The following is a 27,500-nucleotide window of genomic DNA, read 5'->3' as shown; positions in this document are numbered from 1 at the left end:
GACTGGACTACTGTAATTCACTGTTCACTGGGATCACTGGCAAGGACATCCAGAAACTGCAATACATCAATACAACAGCGCTGCCAGGATCCTGAAGAGAGTCCGGAAATATGAGCACATAACACCCATTCTACACTCATTCCGGATCGACTACAGAGTCCTACTACTCACCCATAATTACATAAATGGACATCCACCTCCCTACCTACAATAACTCATCACTCCCCAAACCTCCACCCACACCCTCAGATCTACAGGCCGCTCGCTCCTCCGGGTCCCCAACACCAAGCTCCACCATGGGCGACCAGACCGGGTCCCCAACACCAAGCTCCACCATGGGCGACCAGACCGGGTCCCCAACACCAAGCTCCACCATGAGCGACCAGACCGGGTCCCCAACACCAAGCTCCACCATGGGCGGCCAGACCGGGTCCCCAACACCAAGCTCCACCATGGGCGACCAGACCGGGTCCCCAACACCAAGCTCCACCATGAGCGACCAGACCGGGTCCCCAACACCAAGCTCCACCATGGGCGGCCAGACCGGGTCCCCAACACCAAGCTCCACCATGAGCGACCAGACCGGGTCCCCAACACCAAGTGCCACCATGGGCGACCAGACCGGGTCCCCAACACCAAGCTCCACCATGTACGACCAGACCGGGTCCCCAACACCAAGCTCCACCATGAGCGACCAGACCGGGTCCCCAACACCAAGCTCCACCATGAGCAACCGGACCGGGTCCCCAACACCAAGCTCCACCATGGGCGACCAGACCGGGTCCCCAACACCAAGCTCCACCATGAGCGACCACACCGGGTCCCCAACACCAAGCTCCACCATTGGCGACTGGACCGGGTCCCCAACACCAAGCTGGACCCACAGGACCTATGTAGGTTCTTTTTTCGAGGTTCATCGTGTTCAAGTAGTCGTATGAACCCCAAATTAGTTATAATACTTTATTATTTTATATCGTTTTTTTCAGAATTTCTTTGTGAGCAAAATTTATATATTCCAAAAAATCACTTTTATTACATATTTTGATCATAACTATGAATAACCAGCATGATCTAAGCAAAATTGGCCGAAAATGCTTTTCGAGCGGTTTCCAACTTGTTCAAAATGTGTGCTTTCAGACCCGGTCCTACATATTAATAACACACCTTTTTGAAAAAAAACAAAGTGTTGGGGTGATTCGAAGGTTTTATAGAAAAAAAACGGTGTAAATCGGTTCAGAAATGGAAAAGTTAAAAGTTTTATGAGAAAACTTCATTCCCCATAGGCATGCCCGGATGCATTCTCTTCAGTTGCTTCCGCAGAGTGCTCAATCAAGCGCTGGGGAGCAAAGGGGCTTAAAAGGTTTTAAGACTGGCCTAAAACCCTTTTTATTCAGGAAGCCATTTTTTATTTTTTGTTAAATCATTGTCAGCTATACATTTTTTATTATGGTTTGCTTTAACTATGTTTTAACTATGTGTTTTACTATATATTGGCTTTGTGGCACTCTGAGATTCTATTGAAAGAAAAGTGCGTTAAAAAAATGCATTATTATTATTATTATTATTAAAAACCTAAAAACAGCGATAGTGCTCTGTGCAGCAGACACTGCTGGATGCTAACGTATCCACCCTTCACTCCTCTGGAGGCCACAACCGGCTCAGCGGTTCTGAGAACGCTCACTTCCAAATGCGCTCTGATCATTTCAGTAGCTAATGATGAACACTCTCAAATCCCCTCGACATTGCAACACTAGGATAAGTATCTTTGTGTTCGCAGCATTATTTTCAATATCTTCAGGCCTCCCACATTTGACCTTTCTCTTATTCTAATCTACAGTATATTACATTCCCAGATGTCAAAATAACCCAATATCCTCATTGTAAGTATGTTTCTTCTTATCTGGACCTGTGACCTTGGATGACGAGTTAAGCCTGAACCACAAATACACTGATGATGTAGCTGCCTGTTTGTGCGTGTGTGCATGCACACAACCAACCACCCACCCATCTCTTACAGTAGACAAATGTGTGTATGAATGGCAGGTTTTAAATGGAAAACGCCGGACCACCCAGGACTTTCAGTGTCGCCCCTGCCGACCTTTGTGGCTGACAGATGAAGGCTATTCACATCAAGCCTTTAACACCTTCAGTTCCCCTACACACACACACACACACACACACACACACACACACACACACACACACACACACACACACACACACACAATAGTCAATACAAGCTCCGCACAATCCCCTAAGACAAATGGACAGACTTCAAACACGTACATACACAACCTCCGAAAGACGGAGTGGGAGGGCGGCTGAGAGAGAAGAGAAAGACCGTCGGTGGTTTACCAGAGAGAGAGAGACCTAACTCTCTCTCTCTCTCTCGCATCCATGGGGTTGGAGGGTATGAAAGGCGTGGGGCGCTGTCAAATAGCCCCCCGCTTTTAATGGCCCAGCTGCACCATTACCTAGCTCACACACTGGGCCAAATAGACTGAGGGAGGAGGAGGAGGGGGAGGATAGAGAAGTCTATCAAACTAAGTATGAGGAGCGGAGGGGGCCCTCATCATTACCTAGCATACACTCCCAGAGGGGAGGACCTGGAAGAAAAGGGGCATGGGGGACAAACAAGCAGCTAACTACAGGACACACACACACACACACATACACACACACACACACACACACACACACACACACACACACACACACACAACGTATCATTCTCAAATAACCGGGATACAGACATACCTTGTATGAAGCTTGTATCTTTAGGTATATTTCATGTTTTTCTGGTTCTAGGGATGGTAGTGCTGATCTGTCAATAGGACACTTTGGTCCGGACTGAAATATCTCAACTATAGTCCCAGAGGAGGAGCCCTGCTGACTGTGTTGATCCTCTGACTTTACCTTTAGTGTCACCATGAGGTTGACTTTTCTGGATATCATTAAATACCTCAACAACTATTAGATGATTGTGATGTAGTTTTGTTTCTACACTCATGGTCCCCAGAGGATGAACCCTGCGGATTGTGTTGATCCACTGCCTTCTCCCCCATTGCTGCCAGCAGGTTGACCTTTGTGGGTGTTAGTGAAATGCATCAGCAACCAGTGATGGATTGCCATGAAATGAGAGACAAACAATCATGTTCTCCTAAGGATGGACCTGCATTGACTTTGCTGGTCTGACATCACCTGGTGCCATTATCCTCTCAGAAGGTTGATTGGCTCAATACTTTGGTTTGTGACCAAACAAGTGCAAAACTAACAACATTACCATTAGCCTCTCTAGCTCATGCTAACATGCTAAACTAAGGTAGTGAGCGTGGTTCATATTACACTTCAACAACATTGCGTTTAGCCTCACAGAAGCAGTTTTCTTCCTGTTTGCTGTCGTTTCTCACAAGCCTTCAAAGGGCATCAAATTCAGTTTTGACAAAAAACGATATTTACTCCTAATAGGTAACAAAAGGATCGTAGTGAAAATGTCCAGAGATATGAAATACACATCATGATCACCAACTGATACATCTCAGCACATTGTAGTCGTAGATTCAGATCTCTTCCCTTTGTCAATAATAATGGTGACACCGTACTAATCGATATTGGAGCTCAACACATAGCATCCATATTGTTTCTGAAGCGTTGGACCACATTGTGTCGTCATGAGATGGTTTTTCTCTCAGTGTCCCGATGGCTCAGACACAACGGGAGAAATCCACGGTGTCCACGCCTCAAGGCTGGTTTTATCAATGCGTAACACTACTGCAGGTCCAGAACCAGAACACAGTCCATCGTGGTGGACTGCTGGTGATGACACATGAAACATGGCGTGTGGTGAAGAATGTTATGAGGAACAAGACAGAGGCTTGTTCGTCTCCTCTGGCAGGAATGTCAAGAGCGCCCGACACCTCCGGGCCCGCCGCCCTGCTGCTCGGCAGTCTATTTAACGCTCACACTTTACTCCCAAGAATCCCCACTACTCTCTCCGTTCTCCATCAGTCACTCTCTCTCTCTCTCTCTCCATCATCTCCATCCATCCATCTCTTGTCGGAGCCTCTCAGCGGGGCTGCTGTTGTGTTGTGAGGCATACTTGGGCTGTGGCGTCAGTTTGGAAATGAGGCTCGTTTGCATTTAAACACTCTGCTCTCTGGGCACTTGGTAAACTTGATGAGAGGAGGATGAGTGTGGAGAAGAGAACGAGGGGAAGCTGAGAGAGGGGGAGCAAGGGGAGTAATTGCAACACTAAGAGAGGGAGAGAGAGAGAGGGGAGTGTGTGGAGAACACTGGCTAATATAAATTCATTATGTAAATCCGCAGCTCAAACAAATTGACAGGCGGGTATTACACCCGAGAGGAGCTGAATCAAGAGCATGAAAGCATTAGCTCAACTCACCCTTGACCTCCAACCTCGACCTGTTCACCGGAGTGTGCCTGTTATGCATGCTAACGACTCAGGAGGGGCCGGGGGACAGGACCATCTTGTTTTCTTACAGTGGTCGCTGGAGAACACAACCCTCGTCCTCCATCTGCGCCGGAATGTAAACTATGCAGAAAGGAAAACAGCGGAGAGGAGGAGAGCTCTCTCGCCCGAGTAGACCCGCATACCAGATCAGACTGTCTTCCAATATGTGAAAACAATATTTGAATTCCCAGCTCTGGAAGCCAAAAAGAAAAAGGAGCCCATCAGCAGTAAAGCCAGCCTGCAGTGGAAAGAGGACGGAGAGGTTATGAGGCAGAGTTCTCCCAAAGAGACTTGATCCTTCATTTCTTCCAGCGGGGAACAGTTTCAGCTGCACCTGCGACGCCTGTTTTCTTTCAAACTTTCATTTTCACCTTCCCTCACACCCACACAGCCAACATTAAAGTCAGAATAAAAAACAAAACCAGAGCCAAAAAATGAAAAAAGGAACTTTGGCTCCAGTCAGGCTACAGCTGCAGAAGATGTCACCCAATCAGCAAGCATCACCGCATGGTGCTTCACATGCAAGAGGGAAAAAAACGACACAAAAACAACAAAACCTCCAACCACCCGGCGCCAATCTGGTGAAGACTTCTGGGGTGACGAGACATGAGACATCACACAGATTCATTGTTTGCTGCCCATCATTCACATTTGCATTCAGGGCTTTCAAAAGTGGTGAGGGACAACACATTATACTCTCATTAATTATGAACACAGGCAGCGGAAAGTTGCACTTTGATGTCAAAGGTTAGCTTTGCAGTTTTTGATTACGTTTATTTTATTTACCAACATAACACATTCTGTGATCACAGCTTGATCAAATGCAGCAAATTAAAGGGGCAGTTCAGCGTTTTAGCATTGCACTTTTCATTAAAGTGCAATAGATAAGTGTGTTGAAGTTATCATGACGGAGTTGATGCACAACACAACGTAATGACTGTATGATGACACTGTGATTGGTTCCCATGAGCCTTGTTTTCACAACGCAACTCTGTCTGCCACCGGGTGAGGGCTCCATGTACGGCAAGAGAAGAGGACAGCGCCTTCTGAAGGTCATCAAATAATAACACGGAGGCTCCGCTAACTCTGTATCACCTCCCGTCAACGGCAGCAGGTTCTGTTCTGACCTTTCACAATAAAAGCCCTCGACATATGTGATGCATCACGGCTCACCAGGAATCAGTTGCTAAGAGGCAGCTCAACAAAATAGCTTTCAACACAACAAACTATCGGCAGGTAGCAAACATGGCGTGCATTGGAACAACTGGAGTGATATTAAAGTGAACTGGGGCCACTGGGGCCCAGCGGTGAGCAGGTCGTCCTTTAATCAGATCCCCGGCTCCGCTAGCCCATGACCATGTGTCCTTGGGCAAATCCCTTAACCCCAATGTCTCCCTGTTCCAACGGTGTGTGAATGTTAGCTACTCCTGATGGGCAGATGGAATCTTAGCCCCTCCCATCAGTGTGTGAATGGGTGAATGATGACAAGTAGTGGGAGAGCGCTATGAGAAGACTAGAAAAGAGCTCTACAAGTACAGTCCATTTACCACTTAACTATGGAAGCTCTGGCTGAAGAGCCACATTGATGGAGGACGAAGAGGCAAAGGAGGCCGAGCGGCAGAGATGAAAACTATTCTTCTTATGAAGTCAGAAGTAACAACAACTGCCCACTTATTTAAACTGGTTTTAGTCTGCCTCCATCTTCACACTGAGTTTGTGTTTCCAGTGCATTTGGGTGGTTTATGTTGGATGGTAGCCAGACTGCTAGTGGTAGCCATGTTGCTAACAAACATGTCTGCCTATAATTACCAAAACACAACTCAGTGGCGCCTTTATTTCGCCAGGTAACAGCCCACATTTTACAAACCTCACGTCCCAAAGTTGTGATGAAGACTTTCCATTGAAGTCAAGAGGAAGCTCCCTCCAGAGCCAGAGGACAGAGCTGTTCACAGCCCTCAGCACGTAAACTAATCCTCATGTGCCCCTTTAACGCTGCTTCTGTGCAGAACCATCCTACGCTGTGTGTTTCTGTGTTCTACCTTGAGTGTAGAGAACACATGGCCGCCCATTGAGAAACATTCTATGACACTCAAAGCTTCTGAAATGCTCTCAAACCCTCCAGAAACCTCAACAATGAATGACATTCAAGCCACAGGGCCTGTTAGATTTTTCTTCGTCGGCTGTTTGGAGATGTGCATCATGTTGGAGTGCACTCAATCCGCTCGACACTCCAACACCCTCAAACATTGACCAGTGTCTAACAAATAAACCAAATAACATCTTGAATATTAAGCCCTAATGAATATCCAAAAAGGGATTCAAAAATCACTTCAGCCTCCTCTGCCAGATCCTCTCTGACTCAACAGGTCCTCTGGGTTGACCAGATGGGCCGACGGGTTCAGTCGTCGCTGGTAGGCAGCGGCGTGACGAGGCCGATGGCGCCGCAGTCTTCAGCATCTGCAGCTGCTGGCAGCTTTAATTGGCCTGGCAGATTTACAGCCGGGCAGCACTCATCTCTGACCTGAGCACTGCCAGGAAACAGAACATTTAACAGGCTTCAAAGAGCAAACCACCGGGTTTAGTAGGAGAGGGCGAGAGGGCGAGACAAAGAAAGAGACTGAAAGACAGAGAACAGCAGATGAAAGCAGCAACTAGAGAGAAAGAATGAGGAAGGGAAGTGAAAGGGAGAGGGAGGTCCTGATGAATGTGTTTATCCAGAGCTTCACCTGGTGTTCCTCTTGTTGTGTCTGAGGAAAGCCTTTCACCACCGGAGACCAGGACCAGGACCAGGCCCTCTTCTGAATCCTGATGAGCTCTCTCTCTCTCTCTCTCTCTCTCTCTCTCTCTCTCTCTCTCCCTCTCTCTCTCTCTCTCCTCTCTGTCTCTCTCTCTCCCTCCCTACGTGACTTTATTGACATGACTGCATACAAAACAATGTTGCCAAAACATCAATCATACTAAACTAGAGACCATCTTGTGGGATCCCACTAGCCATGATGCCAAATCAAGCCCCCGGCCAAAGCCAGGGATCAAACCACCGATCCTCTGATTGACGGACAACCCTGCTCACCACTGAGCCACAGTCACATGTGAGATATGAGATCCACACAGTTGCACATGTCATGGCAGGTGAAGATAAGAGCTCTGATAAGAGGTGATATCTGTCTCTGCTGAAGTTCTACCAGACACTGAGCTCCAGTGTACCGCCTGTTCAGAGCTGTTTTCCATTTTGTTGCTTCAGACCCATGATCTATCTTTTCTTTATCTTTAATCAGAATTTAATTGGGCATCATTTTCTGAGTGTTTGTGTATGTGTGTGTGTGTGTGTGTGTGTGTGTGTGTGTGTGTGTGTGTGTGTGTGTGTGTGTCCTGAAGCTGAGGTGTAATGACCGCAGTGTTAACCATTTTGCCTCCTTTGTGGGTTTGACTCCCGGCAGCATCGGGCTTTGTATGAAAAGGAGGGCGGGTCACTTGCTTTAATATTATTCCAGAAATGTAGGGCTCGCTTTTCAATATTTAACAGGAGAGGATATTGGCCTAATTCAGCTTTGAGCTTCTCACACACCTCGCTGCCATTTAATGAAATGGGGTCGATGATTGATTTAGAATATTCAGAGGGTTGTAATGGGTAAATCAGTGTTTATGTATCTCTTACAAAGCCCTTATTGCTTTGTCTTTTTAGTTTATTCACAGACAATCTTATATTTATATATTGTTAAATCTTAAATATGTAGGTTGATTTCTTTGTTTTTGACAAGGTGGTTTCCAATCGTGAAATTGGCATTGTTTCCAATGTATTCTGGTCCTTTTCTGAAAAATGACCACTCCTTTCAATATATTTTATATAATTAATTAATTATAAATACTAATAATGAAGAAAAGAAGCGCAGCTGACTCCATCAGCTGATCACCCCTCTGTCAATCTAAAGGTCACCCATCTGTCACTATTTCCAGGTTATTCCCCCATGTTTGTTTTCATGTTCACCACCATTGGTTTTACATATTTGAAATGGCCCATGCTTCACACAACATTCCTTCAGCCATATTTAAACTGGTCCAATACCAGTACCAGCATATGCAAGATAATGTTTCTTTGTCATCCTCACAAAATTCTCACATTGAAGACAGTTCGAGATGTAGCAAATGTTTTGTATCTCGAAAGCTGTACAGCAATTTAAATTAGATGTCATTTTTCTGAAGTTATATGATTGAAAATGAAACATAGAAGGAACATAGAAATCCACACAGACAGTTCCTCCCCAGGCCGGCCTGTGGGCTGGAGGTCACTACCGCCTCACTCCCACCCAACCATTCAATTAGCAACATCCTGCAGCTACACTCATTTGCTGCCTAATTGACCTCCGAGTCACAGTGGAGATCCAGTCCTGGTAATGACCACAGCTGCACAAGTGAGGCTCCACCATGTTGACACCATAAGTACGCAGCAAGTCACCCAACATGGGCTTTGGGGTCGAAACAGAGTGAAAAGGAAGATAAGGAGGAAGCCAGACGTGAGAGTATAAGAAATACATGAGGGGAAAAAAAGAGGAGGGAAGGGATGAGAAGTCAGCTGACCGGAGGCTTGTTCAACCATGAGATTAGGCTTAAGTGATGAAAAGCAGGGAGGAAATAGAGACAGTCGGAGAGCCTCGAGTGAGGAGGAAAAAAGGCATAGAAGACGAACGAAGAATGCTTCTCCAATGCTTTTAACGCTGGGTAAGAGCAGAAATCAAGATAATGTGGTTCTGTGATGTCCGTGGCCAACACTGGGACGGGAACGACCACTGGTCTGGATCTAATCACAGGCTGATAAATAGTTTCAGCTTCCAACACAGCGTACGGCCGAACCCACTCGAGGTCGAAGCATCAAATTACCGTGGGTGTCTGGACACGTAGAGGATCACATCGTCCTGCTCTTGAAAAGCATAAAACGAACTAATCTAATCCGGGGGCCTTATCACGCAGCCAGACAATGAGAAGCTCTTCACACACAACTTCAGGGTGAAAAACAATTCAGATGGATTTGGACTTCAGAATAAAGACACCACAAAATCAGAGTTATGCTCATCAGCATCCAAGATACCCATATTATAAAGCATATCTAAGTAATTGTTCTTCTAAAGCCGCAAGTAAACCATTTTTAGGGTGTAAATAAATTATTCCAACATCTCCTCTCATGCCATAGCAGTGGCCGTACACTGCTGAGCATTGTATTTTTAAGGTTTCTTGGCAACATGTTTTGTTGTAGCTGTTTTTTTTTAATTCTCTTTTGAATTTTGCCCAACTTCTAATCTCTTGTTTTAAGTAATTTAAAGATGTTATTAAGAATGATTGTATTAAAGCAAGACTACTTTTGCTGAGCAGCGGACACAACTGCTTTCCAGGATAACATTTCTACATTAACAATCGGTCAAACGATGATGAACCCGTAGATAATTTGACAGCTCGTTGTTTCGGTTTCAGGCTCAGCTTTTATCAACTGGTATTAATCTGGTTTTACGCCTGAGTGCTCGATGTACTAAGATCACAACCAAACACTTCTTCGCACAATGAGCGTTTCTCGACAACCGCTGCAAGCAGTCAAACCAAGAGCCCACTCCGAACGGGCACTGCACCAGCTGGATGTTAGTTCCTTGATGAGAAGGAAACAACCAACATCTTGTGTCGCACGCTGCCAACTCAATCACAGACTCAAGGAATAGTCACACACTGAAGCAGAATACAGCAGTATAGAATGCTAATGTTAGCCAGCTTAAGCTACCGGTCATACCGGACCAAGTAAGGCTTGTGCATTGAATGGTGTCAATCTGTCTTTCAAAAGGTCGTATCACCTTTTTTTTCTCTGTTTGAATGCTTTTCAACCATTTTAAAACAGATATGACACTGAAATCATACACTGATGAACCAAAATAAAAAATGATAGTCAACTAAAACTCAGAAGGGGAAAAAGGAGGCAGGGACAACCATCCTACGACAAAGACAGGTGCTTTCCTGCCGACACAGCAGTGACCTTAAATTCTTCTTAGATTCTTCCTCAGGAATGGTGAGAAAAGGCATTGCCTCATATGAAAGCGTCTCAGGCACTGAGACAGTCTGGAATGGAGGAGTCAATAATAAGCCTTCACAGACTTCGGAATCTCCAACACAAACCGAATCAATCAGCGAGCCTGGAGGCCTCACTAGGTGCTATTGAAGTGTCGTTCACACCGGACTGGAATCAATGGCTAAGCTAGAGTTGTTCATCGATCCAACCCGTCCTCTGCTATCCTTCCCTGTCCCCTCCTCACAAGTCAGCGGAGCCTAACAAGGAAAGAAAGGCAAGACGAGCCTGGCGAAAGTGAAACGGCATGTAGCCTTCGCCCCTTGATCTATAAAGGTAAACCCTCTGAAAAATCATGCGGCCTTCCTCAAATGTAGTTCATCGGCTAAATGGTGCTCAGTCATTACTCTTTCATAGATCACTTAGACCTCCTCGTGGGTCGTCCCTACTACCTGACCTGGAGAGTGACAGATATTGTAATAGTGCTACCATAGTGCTTCACCACCCGATGGAGAAGAACACAAAAACAAGTTGAAGACTATTTCTGATATGTTATAAGGGTAGGTTACTGAAGGGACTACCTGGCCCAAAGTGGCAAGGGCTTCACTCAAAGAGAAAAGTACCAACCAGGAAGACTCTGAAGGCCCACAAAGAAACATAAAACCACTACAAAGAGACACAAATGACCACAAAGACTCAAAGCAACTAATCCTAACCATCATCTTTTCCTGAACCCAACCAAGTAAACATAAGTAAAACCTACGGTGCACGTCTGCACTCGACCCTAGAGGGGTGGTAGAGCATCTCTCTGTAATTTTGTGATGGTCAAAATGACGGATTTAAAATGATGTAGCGGCATGGTAAACATTCCTATTACCATGTCTCCCTGTAAAGTTAATCCAGTCTAAATGAACATGTCTACCTACGCAAACACTCAGTGTGTTATGAACAAAACCTCGTAGGCATCCACTCAGTTGTCTTTTGAAGAGGAGGCTGCAGATACAGGTGACAAATTAAAGGAAATATTGGTAAAGGTATTGTGGCATCACAAGGGGACAGGTTGTGGAGGGACGCTACATTCCCACGGAGCCGCGCCCATACCACAAAATGGCCGCCGTGGCCGACACTACATCTCCCAGACTGCCTCACGATGTACCCAGCTGCAGGTGCTCAAGGCCCCTAATTGAGGCAGGGCTGGGAGGCTTGATAAAGGACAGACGGGAGAGCACAAGGGAAAAGGGGGAGCTTGACTAGCAGGAGGACTGCCACCGGCTTGGAGGAGAAAGGGCTCCCAGGACCAGGAAGAGGAGAACACTATCCCTCGGACTATACCGTGTTGAGTTTTGTTTGTTTGATAACCCCCTTCTCCCCCTGGGACACTTTCTGTTCATTCATGGTCTTTGTTTTTGATTTTTGACTTTTGATTTAAAAGCAACTACCGGGGAAATGGAATGATAAACTTTTGTTTTCATATATACCGTCTGACTGTGCCTGTTTCCGGCTCTCTCTTGCACTGCCCCACCCTAGGCGGCCCCAGGGACAACCCGTGACATTACAGGATATTGCATATACAGCACCATCCGGAATACAATTTCAAAATAACAGTGTAATGACAGTGTATTTGGCAACAGTTAGATTTTCAGCAGCCCACCGCTCTGAAATTGCTATGGCTGGGTTAAATATGTATTATGACAAATACAAAGTTTATTTTCTTCTTTCTTCTTCTATTGTGCTCAGCAGCAGCGTTTCCACAGAAACACAACGCTCAATTTGTTGTTTCTGCTTCAAGGTATGCAAAAGCATAAAGGTTGTGTTGTGTCATATTCATACCTTCCTTGCTCGGTAATTTAGCATGGAGATGAAGGTTTTTGATAACAATCTCTGAGACCTTGATCGCTTGCTGAAAAATATTGGTATCACTTTGAAGTTGGGCCACAGGCTCTGCATGCAATGTTCTCACACTGCAGATGTAAAGCTGTGTCATGCTGATCAGCGTCCACTCAGTGACAGTTATGGGATAATATCAGTGCAAATGGAGAAATGTGTGAGTCAGTAAACTGCCCAGAGATTATACAACAATCTTTACTTTAAAAGGTGCCCAATAGCAAATTCAGAGCTTATCTACGATTCAGGGACTGTCTCTACACGGCTCTCAACATGGCGACGCCTGATCCGGCAACAGTGCTGACAGCGAACAGTGTGAACCTGAGGACACACGACCACGACATCTTTACACGCTTCAGTGCCTGAACGTCCATGTGAGCACCTTTAGCGATGCTACGTTAGCACATGAGTTCCACCACCAGCTCAAGCTTAACATTCTCGCTTAAAAACGAGCCGTAACGGTCAACTAATGTTCCTAATGGTCCTAATGGTCCTAACGGTTCTATCGGTCAACTAATGTTCCTAACGGTCCGAACTGCTTCCTGTGGGTTCAGCAGGAAACACAGGTGTAATTAACGACATTAATAACGACTGCATTGAGGGAGGGAGCTAGGTCCACGGCCCTGGAGAGAAGGTGTGGTGTGTGTGTGTGTGCGTGTGTGTGTGTGTGTGTGTGTGTGTGTGTGTGTGTGTGTGTGTGTGTGTGTGTTGGGGGGGCAGTGTGTCTAGACAGTATTCATGATCCATCTGTCTGCCACTGCCACGGCAACAGCCAGCGGCGACAACAAGATGGCAAACCCCATTACTAGAGAACCATTTTCTATGTCCCTCTTCCTTTCTCTCTTCCTCTCTTCCCCTTTCTCCCCCTCTCTCTCTCTCTCCATCTCCCTGTCTCACTTCCAGCTCCCCCCTTTTTTCTCTCCGCTCCCTCTTAGTCTGTCTGCACCCTCTTCAATCCCGTGCCAGTCTCTCTCACTCTCTCTCACTCTCTATCCCCCCTCTTTCACTCCCTCTCTCTCCCTCTCTCTACCCCCTTTCTCTCTCTCACTCTCTCTCTCCCTCCCTCTTTCACTCCCTCTCTCTCCCTACCCCCTTTATCTTTCTCCCTCACACTCTCTCTCCCCCCTCTTTCACTCCCTCTCTCTCCCTACCCCCTTTCTCTCTCTTCCCCTCTCTCCCATTCTCTCCCTCCATACCTCTCCCCCCACACCCTCTCTTTCTCTCTCCCCCTCTCTCTACCCTCTTTCTTTCTCCATACCTCTCTCACTTTCTCTCTCTTCCATTCTCTCCCTCCATACCTCTCCCCCTCCATACCTCTCTCACTTTTTCTCTCTCCCATTCTCTCCCTCCATCCCTCTCTCGCTGCAGAAAATGTGCGCCGGCTCAGAAAGTCACAATCATCGTAGATCTTTCCACGTAACGCCGGCCGCAGACACTTACATTAACATTCGCTCTAGACAGCTAAATAGTGTAAGTACCCGGCTCAGGAGTACACACACACACACACACACACACACACACACACACACACACACACACACACAACATAATTAAAAGGAAAAAGGTTGTTCCTACTGCGTAATGGAGAGAAAAGAAGGGCAGGCGAAAAAGAGAAGAAAGTGAGATCAATTTACAAAACAACAAGGTTGGCGGGTTTGAGAGGTGGAGAGTTGGGAGGGAGAGATGGGGAGGGTGAGATGGGGAGGGTGAGATGGGGAGGGTGGGGTAACCCGCCAGACACACACACACACACACACACACACAACACACAGCTGAGGATGAAAGTGCTGCTGTAAAAAAGTTTTCCCTCTCCTCCTAAAAGTTGTTGAAAGAGCGCTGCAGCACATCAAAGTGTCCTGGCAGACAGCCATCAGAGCCATTGGTGTCCTTCACCCTCTCGCTCTCTTTCCCTCCGTCCCCCTCTCTCTTCTCTGTCTCCCCATCTTCTCTGTCTCATTCTCTCTCTCTTTCTCTGTGTTTTCATTGATCCTGACGAGTCGAGGGAACACTCTCATCTCAGTCCCTAGACAGTGCTGATCAACAGGAGGCAGGGGGGGGCTTATAAAAGCAGCAAAGAGATTTAAACAAAAACTCCACAGCAATGGAAAGGTGGGAAAAACGTTAAAAACGTTAAACGTCTTCTACGGATATGAAAGCAATCCTGTACTGCTTCTGTTGGAGAGCAATGGCAGCGTATTTCCTCCAGCTACTTGTATGTATGTATGTGTGTGTGTGTGTGTGTGTGTGTGTGTGTGTGTGTGTGTGTGTGTGTGTGTTGGCTTTGACCCAACAGGACTCCTCTCCGTGCTCGGTGAGCTGCAGCTCAGCAGTCAGAGACACCGAGGTGACGGAGACAGGAAGCAGGGTCTGGTCCCTCATCAGAGTCCCTTCACTCCTAGCGCTGCACGAGGGCCGTCCCTGGCTGTATACCCCCGCAGACCGGGCCAGGTGCAAGGTGCAGCCGGAGGGCTGCCAGAGTTTACCATCCAGCCGAGGCTCGCTCAGTACTGCAGACACCAGACCGTCCCATCCCCAAACCTTGTCCTGTTGCCATAGAGATGCTGCACTCATGTGCTTGAATCTATTTATAGAGATTAGACGCTGGGGAGTAATAGTTGAAATAAAATGGACAAAAGCAATTTGTAGTTGTAGGGATTCATGAGACGTGGACAAAAAAAGAGAATTGTATTGTTTTTAATAATTGTTAGTTTCCTGTCGCAGCGGGACGCGTGCTGTAATTGTTAGCTTTGATAGAAATGGAACATCTGTTCTGAGACCAGTGCTGCCCTTATCCTGGGAGGACAGATACAACGAACCTAACGAGGACTCTGAGGATCTTTTGTAAGAAAAGTGTGTTTAAAAATGAAATGTATTATTATTATTATTATTATTATTATTATTATTATTACTTGATTGGGTCCTCTCTCTTTCATCGTCCTCATCAATTCTAATCATTTTGAGCGACATTTCTTTCCCTCATCACAGACTCCTACGGTTTCTTTTTTAACGTCTTCGTTAAAAAGAATCTCATCACGTGATGAGACTCTTTTTGTGACTTCATGGCCCGTGGCTCTGTGATAAAGCTAATGCTTATTGTTTCTTAAATATATGAAGAAAATGTAGCTTCTCAAGTCTTATTGTGTTAAATCTACGTGTCACACAAGTTGGATCCTAGGAAACTCATCGTATTCCGTGGAAAGTTGTATTTCGAGTACCAAGCCAGGTTTAGCATCCACATGGGATGCGCTCGCTGGGGGCCGACAAAGAGCCCCAGGGAGAGGACAGAGCTGAGGACAGAGCTGAGGACAGAGCTGAGGACAGAGCTGAGGACAGAGCTGAGGACAGGATAGAGCTGAAGACAGAGCTGAGGACAGAGCTGAGGACAGGATAGAGCTGAGGACAGAGCTGAGGACAGAGCTGAAGACAGAGCTGAAGACAGAGCTGAGGACAGAGCTGAAGACAGAGCTGAAGACAGAGCTGAGGACAGAGCTGAGGATAGAGCTGAGGACAGAGCTGAAGACAGAGCTGAAGACAGAGCTGAGGACAGAGCTGAGGACAGAGCTGAGGACAGAGCTGAGGACAGAGCTGACGACAGAGCTGAGGACAGAGCTGAGGACAGAGCTGAAGACAGAGCTGAAGACAGAGCTGAGGACAGGGTAGAGCTGAAGACAGAGCTGAGGACAGAGCTGAAGACAGAGCTGAGGACAGAGCTGAAGACAGAGCTGAGGACAGGGTAGAGCTGAAGACAGAGCTGAGGACAGAGCTGAAGACAGAGCTGAGGACAGCGCTGAAGACAGGACAGAGGACAGGAGGAGGTGCAGAGGGCACTCACCGTTGAAGATGCCCGGCGGAGGGTGCTGGGTGACCACGGGGCAGTTCTCCTCATCGCTGTTGTCCCCGCAGTTATTCAGCTGGTTGCAGATCAGTGAGCCCAGACGCAAACAATTCCCATTGGTGCAGAGGAACTTGCACTCTGCAGCGCCAAGAGAGAAGAAGAAACATTTGCTTTGATATTTTAAACGTATTTCAAGCGTTCCGTTTTCTGAATATAATTTACGGTCTGAACAAACAAAAGAGGCGTTCATACCAAAAAGGCCCACACACTGTGCATCACACACTGAGCCTCAGCACTGATACATGCTATGTGCAGCTTTAAGTTATCTGCGCCTCAGAATCTGAAGGTCATATGATGTGATTTTACATTTTTTTCTACCTGTGAGTTCAAGCACAAAGCAGAGTTAATGTGTTGAGTTCACGCAGAAACAAGGTCACACACAAGAAGTGGTTTCTGGTTCAAAACAACAAATCAATAAACAGCTTTTCAAACGGGCCTTTGATGTGCCTCAGCTCCCCAAAACGTAATGTGCTGCTGTCACAGTTATTACCAGAATGCTTCCTTCCCCCGAAATATTAATATGCCTGATTAGCGCTATCTGTTGAAAAAAAAAAAAAAACACCTCAAACCTATAAATGTGAAAGCAAATAAATACAAAAATATGTATATATTCTGGGGGGGAATACATAATCATGCTGCACTTTAATCATAAGTGAAAATAACAACAACAAAGTGAAAGCAGGGCCGTGTTGGAATGATGGGCCCTTCTCTCACGGATGAGGACACGCGGAAAGTTAAAGATCTTTTATTTGGAAATGGCTGCGGGGGGAGAAGGGTCTGAGCACCCATAGACTGAATATGAGGGTGTGTACGGCGTGAACAGCAGATGTGTTCAATACTGTAACTAAAACCACAAAAGTCATTTATTTTTGCGAACAAAAATGAGAGAGGCACCGTTAATCTCTAATTTCTAGAGAGGAGGGAAAAATCAATTGCAGCTCACCCGCCGACAGTTCAGTTGGAGATTCCGTGTCTCATGCTAGTAGCGGCTAACGTAGCCTCGAGCCTCAAGAAGAGATAAGGAACGGGACGAGAGGTCTGGTGAGCTCACCTCTTTATTACTCCAGACACCTGATTAGTTTCATTCCCGACACGTCTTCAGCCCCAAACCACCCGAGTGACATCATTTACGGACATGTATGAGCTCATTGGGACTTCACACAGCCTCCTATGGCGATGCAGGATCACATGTGCAGAAGTACTCCTACAAACGTAGTACTCCTACTCCAGTAGTACTCCTACTAGCGTAGTACTGCTACTCAAGTAGTATTCCTACTCAAGTAGTTCTCCTACTCCAGTAGTACTCCTGTAATCACACTTTGATGTGTCAAATCTGTGGCGACTTTTGCGTCTGAATCCCAGATAAAGAATAAAAAAATAAACAAATACTGGTAGAAAGAGGTGGGGCAGACCTCTTTAGACCGCCCACGTTTCTGCTTGATGCTTTTTAATGCATTGTGGTTGATAATAAATAATAAAATAAGAATATCTGGGTCTGCTGCATACAATTGTATTTTTGTCCCACAATGTTAGAGGATCGCAATGCGAAATTCGTAAGCTATCCTTTTAAAATCGAGTTTAGTTTTCCTTGATGGAAACGAGATACTTAAGGAGACATAATACTGTATTTGCGTCTTTACAAAGAGCACCATTCTTAAAATATAGCGTCTTTAAATGCAATAAAAACAGACAACATTTCTTGTTGCCTTTTCTAGCCCCGAGTAGTGCCTGCAGTCTTCCACTCAGGTTAAACCCAGGGCAAGAAGTCCATCAACCCCTGCGGCTCCTTAAGCTCATTGCTGTGATTGCAGGCGGTAATTGACAGCGACTCAAGTGAGCACATCAACGTTTTTACCAACTCAGAGTTCCTCTTATCCCGATCATGGCACTGGGCGGTTGCAGGATACTGTTGAGAGACTTTAGTACATGTGGTCTATCTGGTCTGTGAACAGGTCCCCCGGTGGTCAACAGAAGACCTGCGTCCTCGTTTGTTGGTAAAGGGAAACTGTACTTGAAGTGTTCTGTATGTTGAATGCTAATGTGGCTCATGTCTGGCTGTTATTGTCATCCTAAAATAAAAACAGTGACGTTACTGCTTTACGCAAATACATTTAAAATGAAAGTATTTCACTGTACAGGTTGCAGAGCGGGTGAAATACCTTGCTGAGGCTTTCTCCCCATCCCAATACAATGGAGGTAAATGGAATTTCATTTGTTGTTTCCTACAGTATCAACGAGGAAATGTGTCTTCTTTCAAGAAGCAATGTCCTGGTATTTTACGTGATAGTTCCCAATGAAAACTGTTGACAGGTGTTGGGATTATTGGCAGCAACACATCCATGTTTGTGAAAGGAGATGTTTGAGTTCCTCACATTGCACACACACAGTCAGTCACATGGCACTACACTTTATTTCAGGTAAAGTCACGAAGCGGGCTCCAATTTATCACTGCCAACACAATTGTTACTGTAATTAAAACTCACAAAGACTTTTAACAAATAATAATGGAACGTAGGAGGCCGGTTCATAACAGTGTTGTTGAAAAAGGCAGCGTGCCGTCTCCATGGATATGATTTTGGAGTATTTTTACTTTTCTTTCTGAGAGAGCAAAAAAGGTTTTTCTCAGATTATTGATGTGGAGAGAAGAAAAGGAAATCAATCATACAGCAAAAAGAACATGTGACATGAAAAAGCAAGACACCGGAGGAACTACTTGAGTTTGGAGGCTCCAGGACTCCAGGCTTTGTGTGTTCTCCCTGAAATGAAACCTTTGTTTGGGAGTTTGCTCCCTCAAAGCACGTCAGAGGATCTTGGATAATGACTCTAGCGGTTTAGTACTGCACTTCCACAACACTGCTGCAGTTCCTAAGAAGCAGAGTAAAACAACACGGGGCAAAGTCAAAGCAGAGGACAAAACATGCTGACGTTGAGCAGTATACAATTTGTAGGTTTCACCAAAGCATCATCGTATTTTTTAAACTGGATTAAAATAAATTGGTGATGGAGGAAAAACAATAAACTCAATTTAAATACAGTTTCAGTTTTGCGCTGTTTTCAATTCAATGGTCAATCTCAACAAGGCTTTTATTAGATGAATGTGTCCAAAGGCTTTCCAATAACTAAAGTCAACACGTCATCAGACACAGGCAGACTAGAGATGAAAGGGACAGGTCAAACAAACACAGGACTTTTACTCAAAGGACCAATGTCCCTGTCCCACATGAAATCAAAAGTTGAGTAATTTTTACTGATCAGAATCAGAATCAGCTTTATTGTCCGTGTGTGTACACAGACATGGAATTTGACTTTGGTTACATGTTGCTCTCGTCGTACATATGTACATGTGATAAACAATAAACAAGATAAATATAAGAAAAAGACATGAAAGACAACAGAGTAGTCAGAGTGGTGCAAGTAGTGCAGATGGAGGGAGTCTGATTAATTGTTCATCAGAGTGAAGGCCAGTGGAAAGAAGCTGTTCCTGTGTCTGGTGGTTTTGGCGTACAGTGCTCTGTAGTGCCCCCCAGAGGGGAGGAGTTGGAACAACATGATGACGTTGTGTTTAATGGTCAGTGGACTTGTGCAGCGTCTTTAATACCACATGTCATCATTCATACACTGCTACCATACAAGGGGCCACTAGAATTGCTCCCGTAGGGGGACACATTGGCATGGACTGTTGGAGCCGATCCTCTGAGTGAAGGACAACTGTGCTTTACCGCTGAGTCACAGTCGACCCTGATGCGGCAGATGACGCTACGTCAACACAATGCTACTTCCATAGCTTACGTAACGCTACATGCACACTTATTGAGCCAAACCACAATGTTTTTCTCGTGGTTGTTGGAATCCTTGTCTGCTCTTAAGTCTCCACCCCCGGTTTCCACCCACTGCCACGCCCCCCTCCTTCATCCCAGCTGTTGTGTGTTGCCTTGATCACCGGCAGGTGATTTAGGGACCACAGCTTTACCTGGCTCATTTGTCGGGTTGTTCCAGTACCAGTCTGGTTTTCTGCTTCGAGAGAGAGTAGATCTCAAGAGCGGTTGAGTTGCCCTCCCGACTCTGGAGCAGGAGAGGAGGATCTCCTGAGTTCACTGGACATTTGTTGTGCTTTGTTCTGTCTTAATAAAGTCCGCCCTTGGAACTTGAACTGCTGCGTCTGTGCATTTGGGTCCTCAACACCACACACCCCTAACAGTGGTTATGTTGCCTAAACCTTCTCTCCATCTTTTGACACACGTTAACCACGCATTCATGTTAACCGCGCGTTCACGTTAACTGCACGTTCACCGCGCCCGTTTCACAGCCACAACTTTCAGCGTCGATGCACTCAGCAAAAGGTGGAAACAGGAAAACAATTGAATATAAAGTGCTATTTTGAGATTGCCTTGAATCACTGCACAAAAAAGAGTCTTGCCTCATATGTGGACCGTACATGACTTTTGTTGATAGAATCCAACTGAAATATTCAGTCAGGTGATGTTAGATTGCCATAGCAACATACCTGTAACGCCCTGTGTGTGTCTTCCCAGTGTTTCCTGATTGTTTATTCCACTCACCTGTTCTCCTTGTGTGCCTTTCCCCTGTGTGCCGAGGGGAGTGAAGTGACCGTTATGAAGAAAGAAAAGAAGAGGAAAGAAAAGAAGAAAAAATAGTCCGAAAAATTGTCCTGGGGGTGAAAAAAAAATCCGAAAAATAGTCCTGGGGGTGAAAAAAAAAATAGTCCGAAAAGTAGTCTGTAGAATAGTCCTGGGGGTGACAGAATCAGTCAGTGGGGGACCTGTTGATGAGCCCGACTGCTGATGGGAAAAAACTGTTGGTGTGGCGTGAGGTCTTGGTCCTGATGGACCTCAGCCTCCTGCCAGAGGGGAGGGACTCAAACAGTGTGTGACCAGGGCGAGAGGGGTCAGCTACGATCTTCCTAGCTCGCTTCAGAGTCCTGGAAGCGAACAAGCCCTGGAGGGATGGAAAATTGCAGCCAATCACCCTCTCAGCAGAGCGGAGGATGCGCTGCAGCCTGGCCTTGTCCTTGGCAGTGGCTGCAGCATGCCAGACGGAGATGGAGGAGCAGAGGATGGACTCAACGATGGCGGTGTAGAATTGCACCATCATTTTCTTTGGCAGGTTGAATTTCTTCAGCTGCCTCAGGAAGAACATCCTCTGCTGGGCCTTCTTAGTGATGGAGCTGATATTCAGCTCCCACTTGAGGTCCTGGGAAATGATGGCGCCCAGGAAGCGGAAGGACTCCACAGCGTCGACGGGGGAGTCACACAGGATGAGAGGGGCGGGTGGGGCTGCATTCTTTCTGAAGTCCACAACCATCTCCACTGTCTTCAGAGCGTTGAGCTCCAGGTTGTTCTGGCTGCACCAGGTCTCCAGGTGGTCAGTCTCCAACCTGTAGGCGGACTCGTCCCCACCAGAGATGAGTCCAATGAGGGTGGTGTCATCCGCGAACTTCAGGAGCTTGACGTACTGGTGTCTGGAGGTGCAGCTGTTGGTGTACAGGGAGAAGAGCAGAGGGGAAAGAACGCAGCCTTGGGTCCTACAGACCTGTTGGCCCTGTAGGCGAACTGCAGAGGGTCCAGGAGTGGGTCAGTCAGGATTTTGAGGTGGGACAGGACCAGGCGCTCAAAAGACTTCATGACCACAGAGGTCAGGGCGACAGGCCTGTAGTCATTGAGTCCTGTGATCCTGGGTTTCTTGAGGACGGGGATGATGGTGGAGGTCTTGAAGCAGGTGGTACGTGGCATGTCTCCAGGGAGGTGTTGAAGATATCAGTGAACACCGGAGACAGCTGATCAACACAGTGCTTCAGAATGGAGGGGGAGACAGAGTCCGGGCCCGCTGCTTTGCAGGGTTTCTGTTTTTTAAACAGTCTGTTGACGTCCCTCTCCTGAATAGTGAGCCTCTGATGAGCCCCTGATGGGCTGGGGGAGGGTGGGCTGCTGGTCTGTGGCTGGCTGCTGGGCCTGTGGGGGATGGTGTCAGGACTGCTCCATTGTCTATCAAAGCGACAGTAGAACTCGTTCAACTCGTCTGCCAGGCGCAGGTCGTTCATGCCTTTTTTTTTGGCTTGTAGTTGGTGATCTGCCTGAGCCCTCTCCAGACAGAAGCAGAGTCACTTGCTGATAGCTGTTGTTGCAGTTTCTCAGAGTACAGTCGTTTAGCATCTCTCACCGCCCTGCTAAACCTGTATTTTGACTCTGTGTACAAATCCTTGTCCCCACTCCTGAATGCCTGGTCCTTTTGCAGCCGTAGCTTCCTGAGTTCCGCTGTGAACCAGGGTTTGTCGTTGTTATAACTCACCCTGGAGCTGGTTGGAACACAGCTGTCCTCACAGAAGCTGATGTAGGAAGTTACAGCCTCTGTGAACTCATCCAGACTGCTAGTAGCAGTCCTGAATACATCCCAGTCTGTACAGTCCAAGCACGCCCGAAGATCCTCCAGAGCCTCACTGGTCCACTTCTTGAATTTCCTCACCACAGGTTTGCAGAGCTTTAATTTCTACCTGTATGAGGGAATCAGGTGAACCATGGCGTGGTCAGAGTTTCCCAGTGCAACGCGTGGAACGGTCGTGATAAGCCCCACTGATTGTGGTGTAGCAGTGGTCCAGAATGCTCTTCTCTCTAGTAGGGCATTTAATAAACTGTCTGTATTTAGGGAGTTCATGGCTGAGGTTACCTTTGCTAAAGTCCCCAAGGACATAACTAAAGAGTCCGGGTAGGTCCGCTCCACACACCATATCTGCTCGGTGAGTGTCCGCTGTGCGTCCTGCGCGTTGGCCTGAGGCGCCATGTAAACACCGACCAGGATGAATGAAGCGAACTCATGTGGGGAGTAGAAGGGTTTGCAGTGGATGATCAGGGATTCCAGGTCCGGCGAACAGTACTGTAGAATCACTGTTACGTTGTTACACCAGCCGTTGTTGGAGTAGAAGCAGATTCCTCCACCCTTCGTCTTGCCGGAGAGCTCCGTGTCGCGGTCCACTCTGAACAGCTGGAAGCCAGCCAGCTGGAGTGTGGAGTCCGGTATCGATCCACAGAGCCAGGTCTCCGTGAAGCACAGAACAGAGGAAGAAAAAAAGTCTTTGTCTCTCCCAGTAAGTAGCTGAAGTTCGTCCAGTTTGTTGCACAATGAGCAGACGTTGGAGAGAAATATTCCCGGCAGCGATGTATGAGATTCCCGTTTACGGAGACGCACAAGCGCGCTGACACATTTCCCTGTCCTGCGACGTTTCACTGCGTGAGCCAAGGTGAGCGCACCTTTCACAAGAATGTCCAGTAATTCCACAGAAGTTAAAACACTTGGAAATAAGTCCGCTGGAGTCCCCTGATGTTCATGAGCTCATCTCTGGTGAAAGAGCTCCGGGAATCGCAGCAGAAAACAGTATTTAAGACAAAAACAACACAAAACAGAGAGCACCGACCCACCGAGGCAGCCATCTTCGGCGCCATCTTAGACAAGCATTTGACCAGTGGAGTGTCTTTTTTGATTTTGCCCTCCACCTGACCTCCTGACTGTTGCCTCTCACCCGTGACAATATCAGCTGTGACTTAAAGCCATTACGAAGGTCTCAAACGAGTCGATTCTCCACCGTTCTGGTCGGATCCTGCTGGTCCGTGGAGAGGTATTAGATGGTGGAAGCAAGGTACAAATAAACGTCTGCATGAAGTTCTTTGGTGTGTTTGAGAGAAGTAGGTGTGGCCGCTCTGTTTGGTTCATCAACACACAAACGCACAAACACACAAACACACCTGCACAGCACCTCACGGCCCGCTCCTGGAGAGCGAGTCCTTTCGATTTGCTTGGCTGGCACTGAGCGACCTAATGACATTGCACATTTCCTCCTCTTCCTCCCCATAACAAGAACAGCTCGTTCTGCTCTTGTCTAGACGGAGGGGGGAGAGGAGCAGAGATCCGATTCACAGAACAGACCAGCATGACCGTTCTTTAGAACGAGTCTTCTGAGTGGCAATTAGTGAAGCCTCAGCGACTTGCCTCTCCTCTCCTCTCCTCGGCCCCGTCTTTCATTTTATCTCATCTATTACTCCGATTGCCTCCTCTTTCAGTCTCATCTCCTCTTCTGCCTATCCTCTCCAGCTCTATCACTCTTTTATCACTCTCCCATCTTGTCTTCATCCCCTCTGTCCATCCTCTCACTTTGCTTTTTAGTCTCAATTCTTCTTCTTTTTCTTCTCCAGCAACACTTCCATTCGGCTGTCACGAGGATTCAAAGCAAAGCTTTTAAATGTCGGAAAATGCGAGGCAACAATAAACCTGTCTTTCCCCCAAGTGAAGCACGTGTGTGTGTGTGTGTGTGTGTGTGTGTGTGTGTGTGTGTGTGTGTGTGTGTGTGTGTGTGTGTGTGTGTGTGTGTTACAAACACAGGTTAATTAGCGTGGTTTGAAAATGCCAAACAGAGTGTTGAGATGAACGATCCCTCCAAGGTCTGCCAAGATATGATCAGCAGATACTTAAATGTGATGAAGAAATGAGCAGGAAGCAAACCAGAGCGATCATGAGAACGTGAGATGAGATCAGAGCGACTGCATATGGAAACAGATGAGGTCACAGTACACAGAAACGGCATTATGTATTAGAAACATGCTGTTAAGCATGATGTCTTCACAACAATATACAAACCTGAGCAATTTAAAACAGAAATTTGCCATTTTTATTTAGTCTTTTTGGATTTTATTTATTCTAATTTTATATAATAAATCACAATCAAAAAGTATGATTATAAAGGCCCAAAAGAAAGCGTCTGACATGCCTATAGTTTTTAAATGACCAAAAGTGTTATGAGGCGGGAATGATACCCGAAGGAATTGTTTCCCCAGGGGACAATCATTATTAAATTAATTAATTATTATTATTAATAATAATATAATAAACAAATACAAACGTGTGCCTGCCCATATATGAATAAAGACCTAATTCTGAACTCAAGGCTTTAAAAAAAAACGTCAGAAACAAATGAATGATGTCACGGTGACTACATCCACTTCTTGTCTACATTCAATGGTTTGAATATTATTTATTAACATTGTAGCTTCAATACAGGGGGAACACAAGAGTTACTTCAAGGGAATGCATGTTGAGGCCGCATTCTCTGACTAAATGTGGCGTCAGGTACATGATGCCACCAGACTTCATAAATTGGAATATTAAATACAAGTAAATTATGAAATTATTCCATTCAGCTGCGTCCGTTCTGGGTCCTGTGCTTCACATGCTGGCTGACCGTTGTGGTTTACTGGGACACTTGAAAAGGACAGAGCCATCATCAATGTTACCAGTTACACAGTGTTTTACTGATGGTTATAATCAGGGACATTCTCTAAGGGCTCTGAATATAACTACATGTGTCATGTGGTCCGAACACCACGTACTGGTCAGACAACAAGTTAAACACAGAAACTTCAAGCTTAACTTCACTATTAAACTTTTTCTTTTCTTTTACAATTTCCTTCCTCACTTCTGTCCCTCCTCCTCTCACACTCCATCATCCCCTCATCTCTTCTGACGTCAGTCAGCTGATCTGTCAACCTGTAGGAGGAGGAGGAGGAGGAGGAGGAGGAGGAGGAGGAGGAGAGGATACAAAAAGACAGATGGCCGCAAAGAGAGGAAGAGATGGGAGAGAGGGAAGTGGCAGTGAGGAAGAGGAGGAGGAGGAGGAGAATGGTTAGTGATGGTGATAAGATTGTGGGTGATGAGAGCTCTGAGGATGTCGGTGATAATGAGGATATGATAAGAGTGAGTGAAGGGAAACATATGAGGAGATAGGAAGAGGAAGAGGAGCAGTCGAGCACGAGAGGAAGTTGTAGGAAGGAACTTCCCCGATCACCACGTAGGTACCAAACTGGTCTGACCTCTCTGTGACGACAGGACATGTGATATTAATAATAATAACATGTGATATTGACCTTCAGCCTCTGCAGAATAACGTTCCTCATCAGAGGTCTGAAGAGGAATCCTCTCTTTGAGAGACAGAGAGACAGTTCTCTACCAGGAGAAACTAAAGGAGGAAACCGCTCATGCAGACTCAGACTGTGTGTGTGTGTGTGTGTGTGTGTTCCTGTGATATAACAAAGTGTATTTGTCGCTTGCCAGTGACAGACTGGGGGCCGGATACTCGTTTCTAGCAGTGTGTGTGTGTGTGTGTGTGTGTGTGTGTGTGTGTGTGTGTGTGTGTGTGTGTGTGTGTGTGTGTGTTTATGTCCTTAGGCGTCCGATTGGATCAGTGTGTTTCTATGCATGTAAGCAATGAGAGTCACAGCTCTCAGACCAGCAGCACTAGAGATGATCGCTTAGGAGCAGCCGATCAGCTGACTGGCGGACCACATGTCAGTGCAGTAAGACCGTGTTCAGCAAGCGAGCGCCAGACTATAATGCTTAGTCCCAAACGATGGACTCTATCTCAGAAGAGACGGCTGATTAAGACCACTAGACTACATTTTTAAGAATGGTCAATATAACCAGCAGCACTATGTGTTTCATGACAGGAAGTGTCCCTCCCCTCTTGCTGTGAGGTTGCAGTCAGCCACACCAGCAGCAGCCGTGTCATTGACCTTAAGCCTGAACAACACGTGAGCGTGTGCGCTTACCCTTCTGTTAGGCATGTCAACCCACTGCGGATCGATCAGCTGTGATGCTGGAGTTCAGACCGGAGACTAAACCGTTTCAAAGATGGTGATTTTGTAATCGCCATCTTTGGTACATTTGTACTATTTTTTTAATATTGTGCATTTTATCAGAAATTTTACCAGAAATGACGTCACAACACAGCCGACAGGAAGTAAGTTATTGTTTAGCAATGTTCAGCTCGCTGGCGATCGCCTGCAGCTAGCCGTGTAAAAACACACGTAGATGTTGAAATTGGAATCGGTGCATCTCTAATCGTAAAGAACGAGTCTGTGTGAGGCCAACTGAGAACTGCTGTGTGAAGGCGGGCGTCCTCAGCAGAAAAATGGACCCTCCACGTTTAAGTGCTAATTCTCAGTGAGTCCATTTCACCACCACGGCTGCAAGACTCCCAGTATTGATTTTCCATGTGCAGGAAACTGATTATACCGAGCCATTTCATCATTACAAATGAAGTGCTGACATTAATGTTGGTGTTGAGGATGAATATCTTTACATTATCCTCCCCTCGCCGAGACTTGTCCAATCAGTTTTTATCACGAGACACCCTGGAGTCATTTAACCTT

General features: G+C 46.4%; 1 protein-coding gene across 1 annotated transcript in view; it reads right to left on the bottom strand.

Moving 5' to 3' along the window:
- LOC306745317 (low-density lipoprotein receptor class A domain-containing protein 4-like) overlaps positions 1 to 27,500 on the bottom strand; it is a gene marked incomplete at both ends in the record, with an annotated part of 129,292 nt that overhangs the window by 83,229 nt on the left and 18,563 nt on the right. Inside the window, one exon of the mRNA XM_079228076.1 lies at positions 16,228 to 16,368. Coding sequence (XP_079084202.1) covers positions 16,228 to 16,368 — 141 coding nt within the window. The remainder of the gene's footprint in view (positions 1 to 16,227; positions 16,369 to 27,500) is intronic.

The sequence above is a fragment of the Taurulus bubalis genome, assembly GCF_910589615.1.
Source record: "Taurulus bubalis genome assembly, chromosome: 12".
Lineage (NCBI taxonomy): Eukaryota > Metazoa > Chordata > Actinopteri > Perciformes > Cottidae > Taurulus > Taurulus bubalis.
The sequence above is the reverse complement of the archived record's forward strand: the minus strand, read 5'-3'. Positions and strand labels throughout refer to the sequence as shown.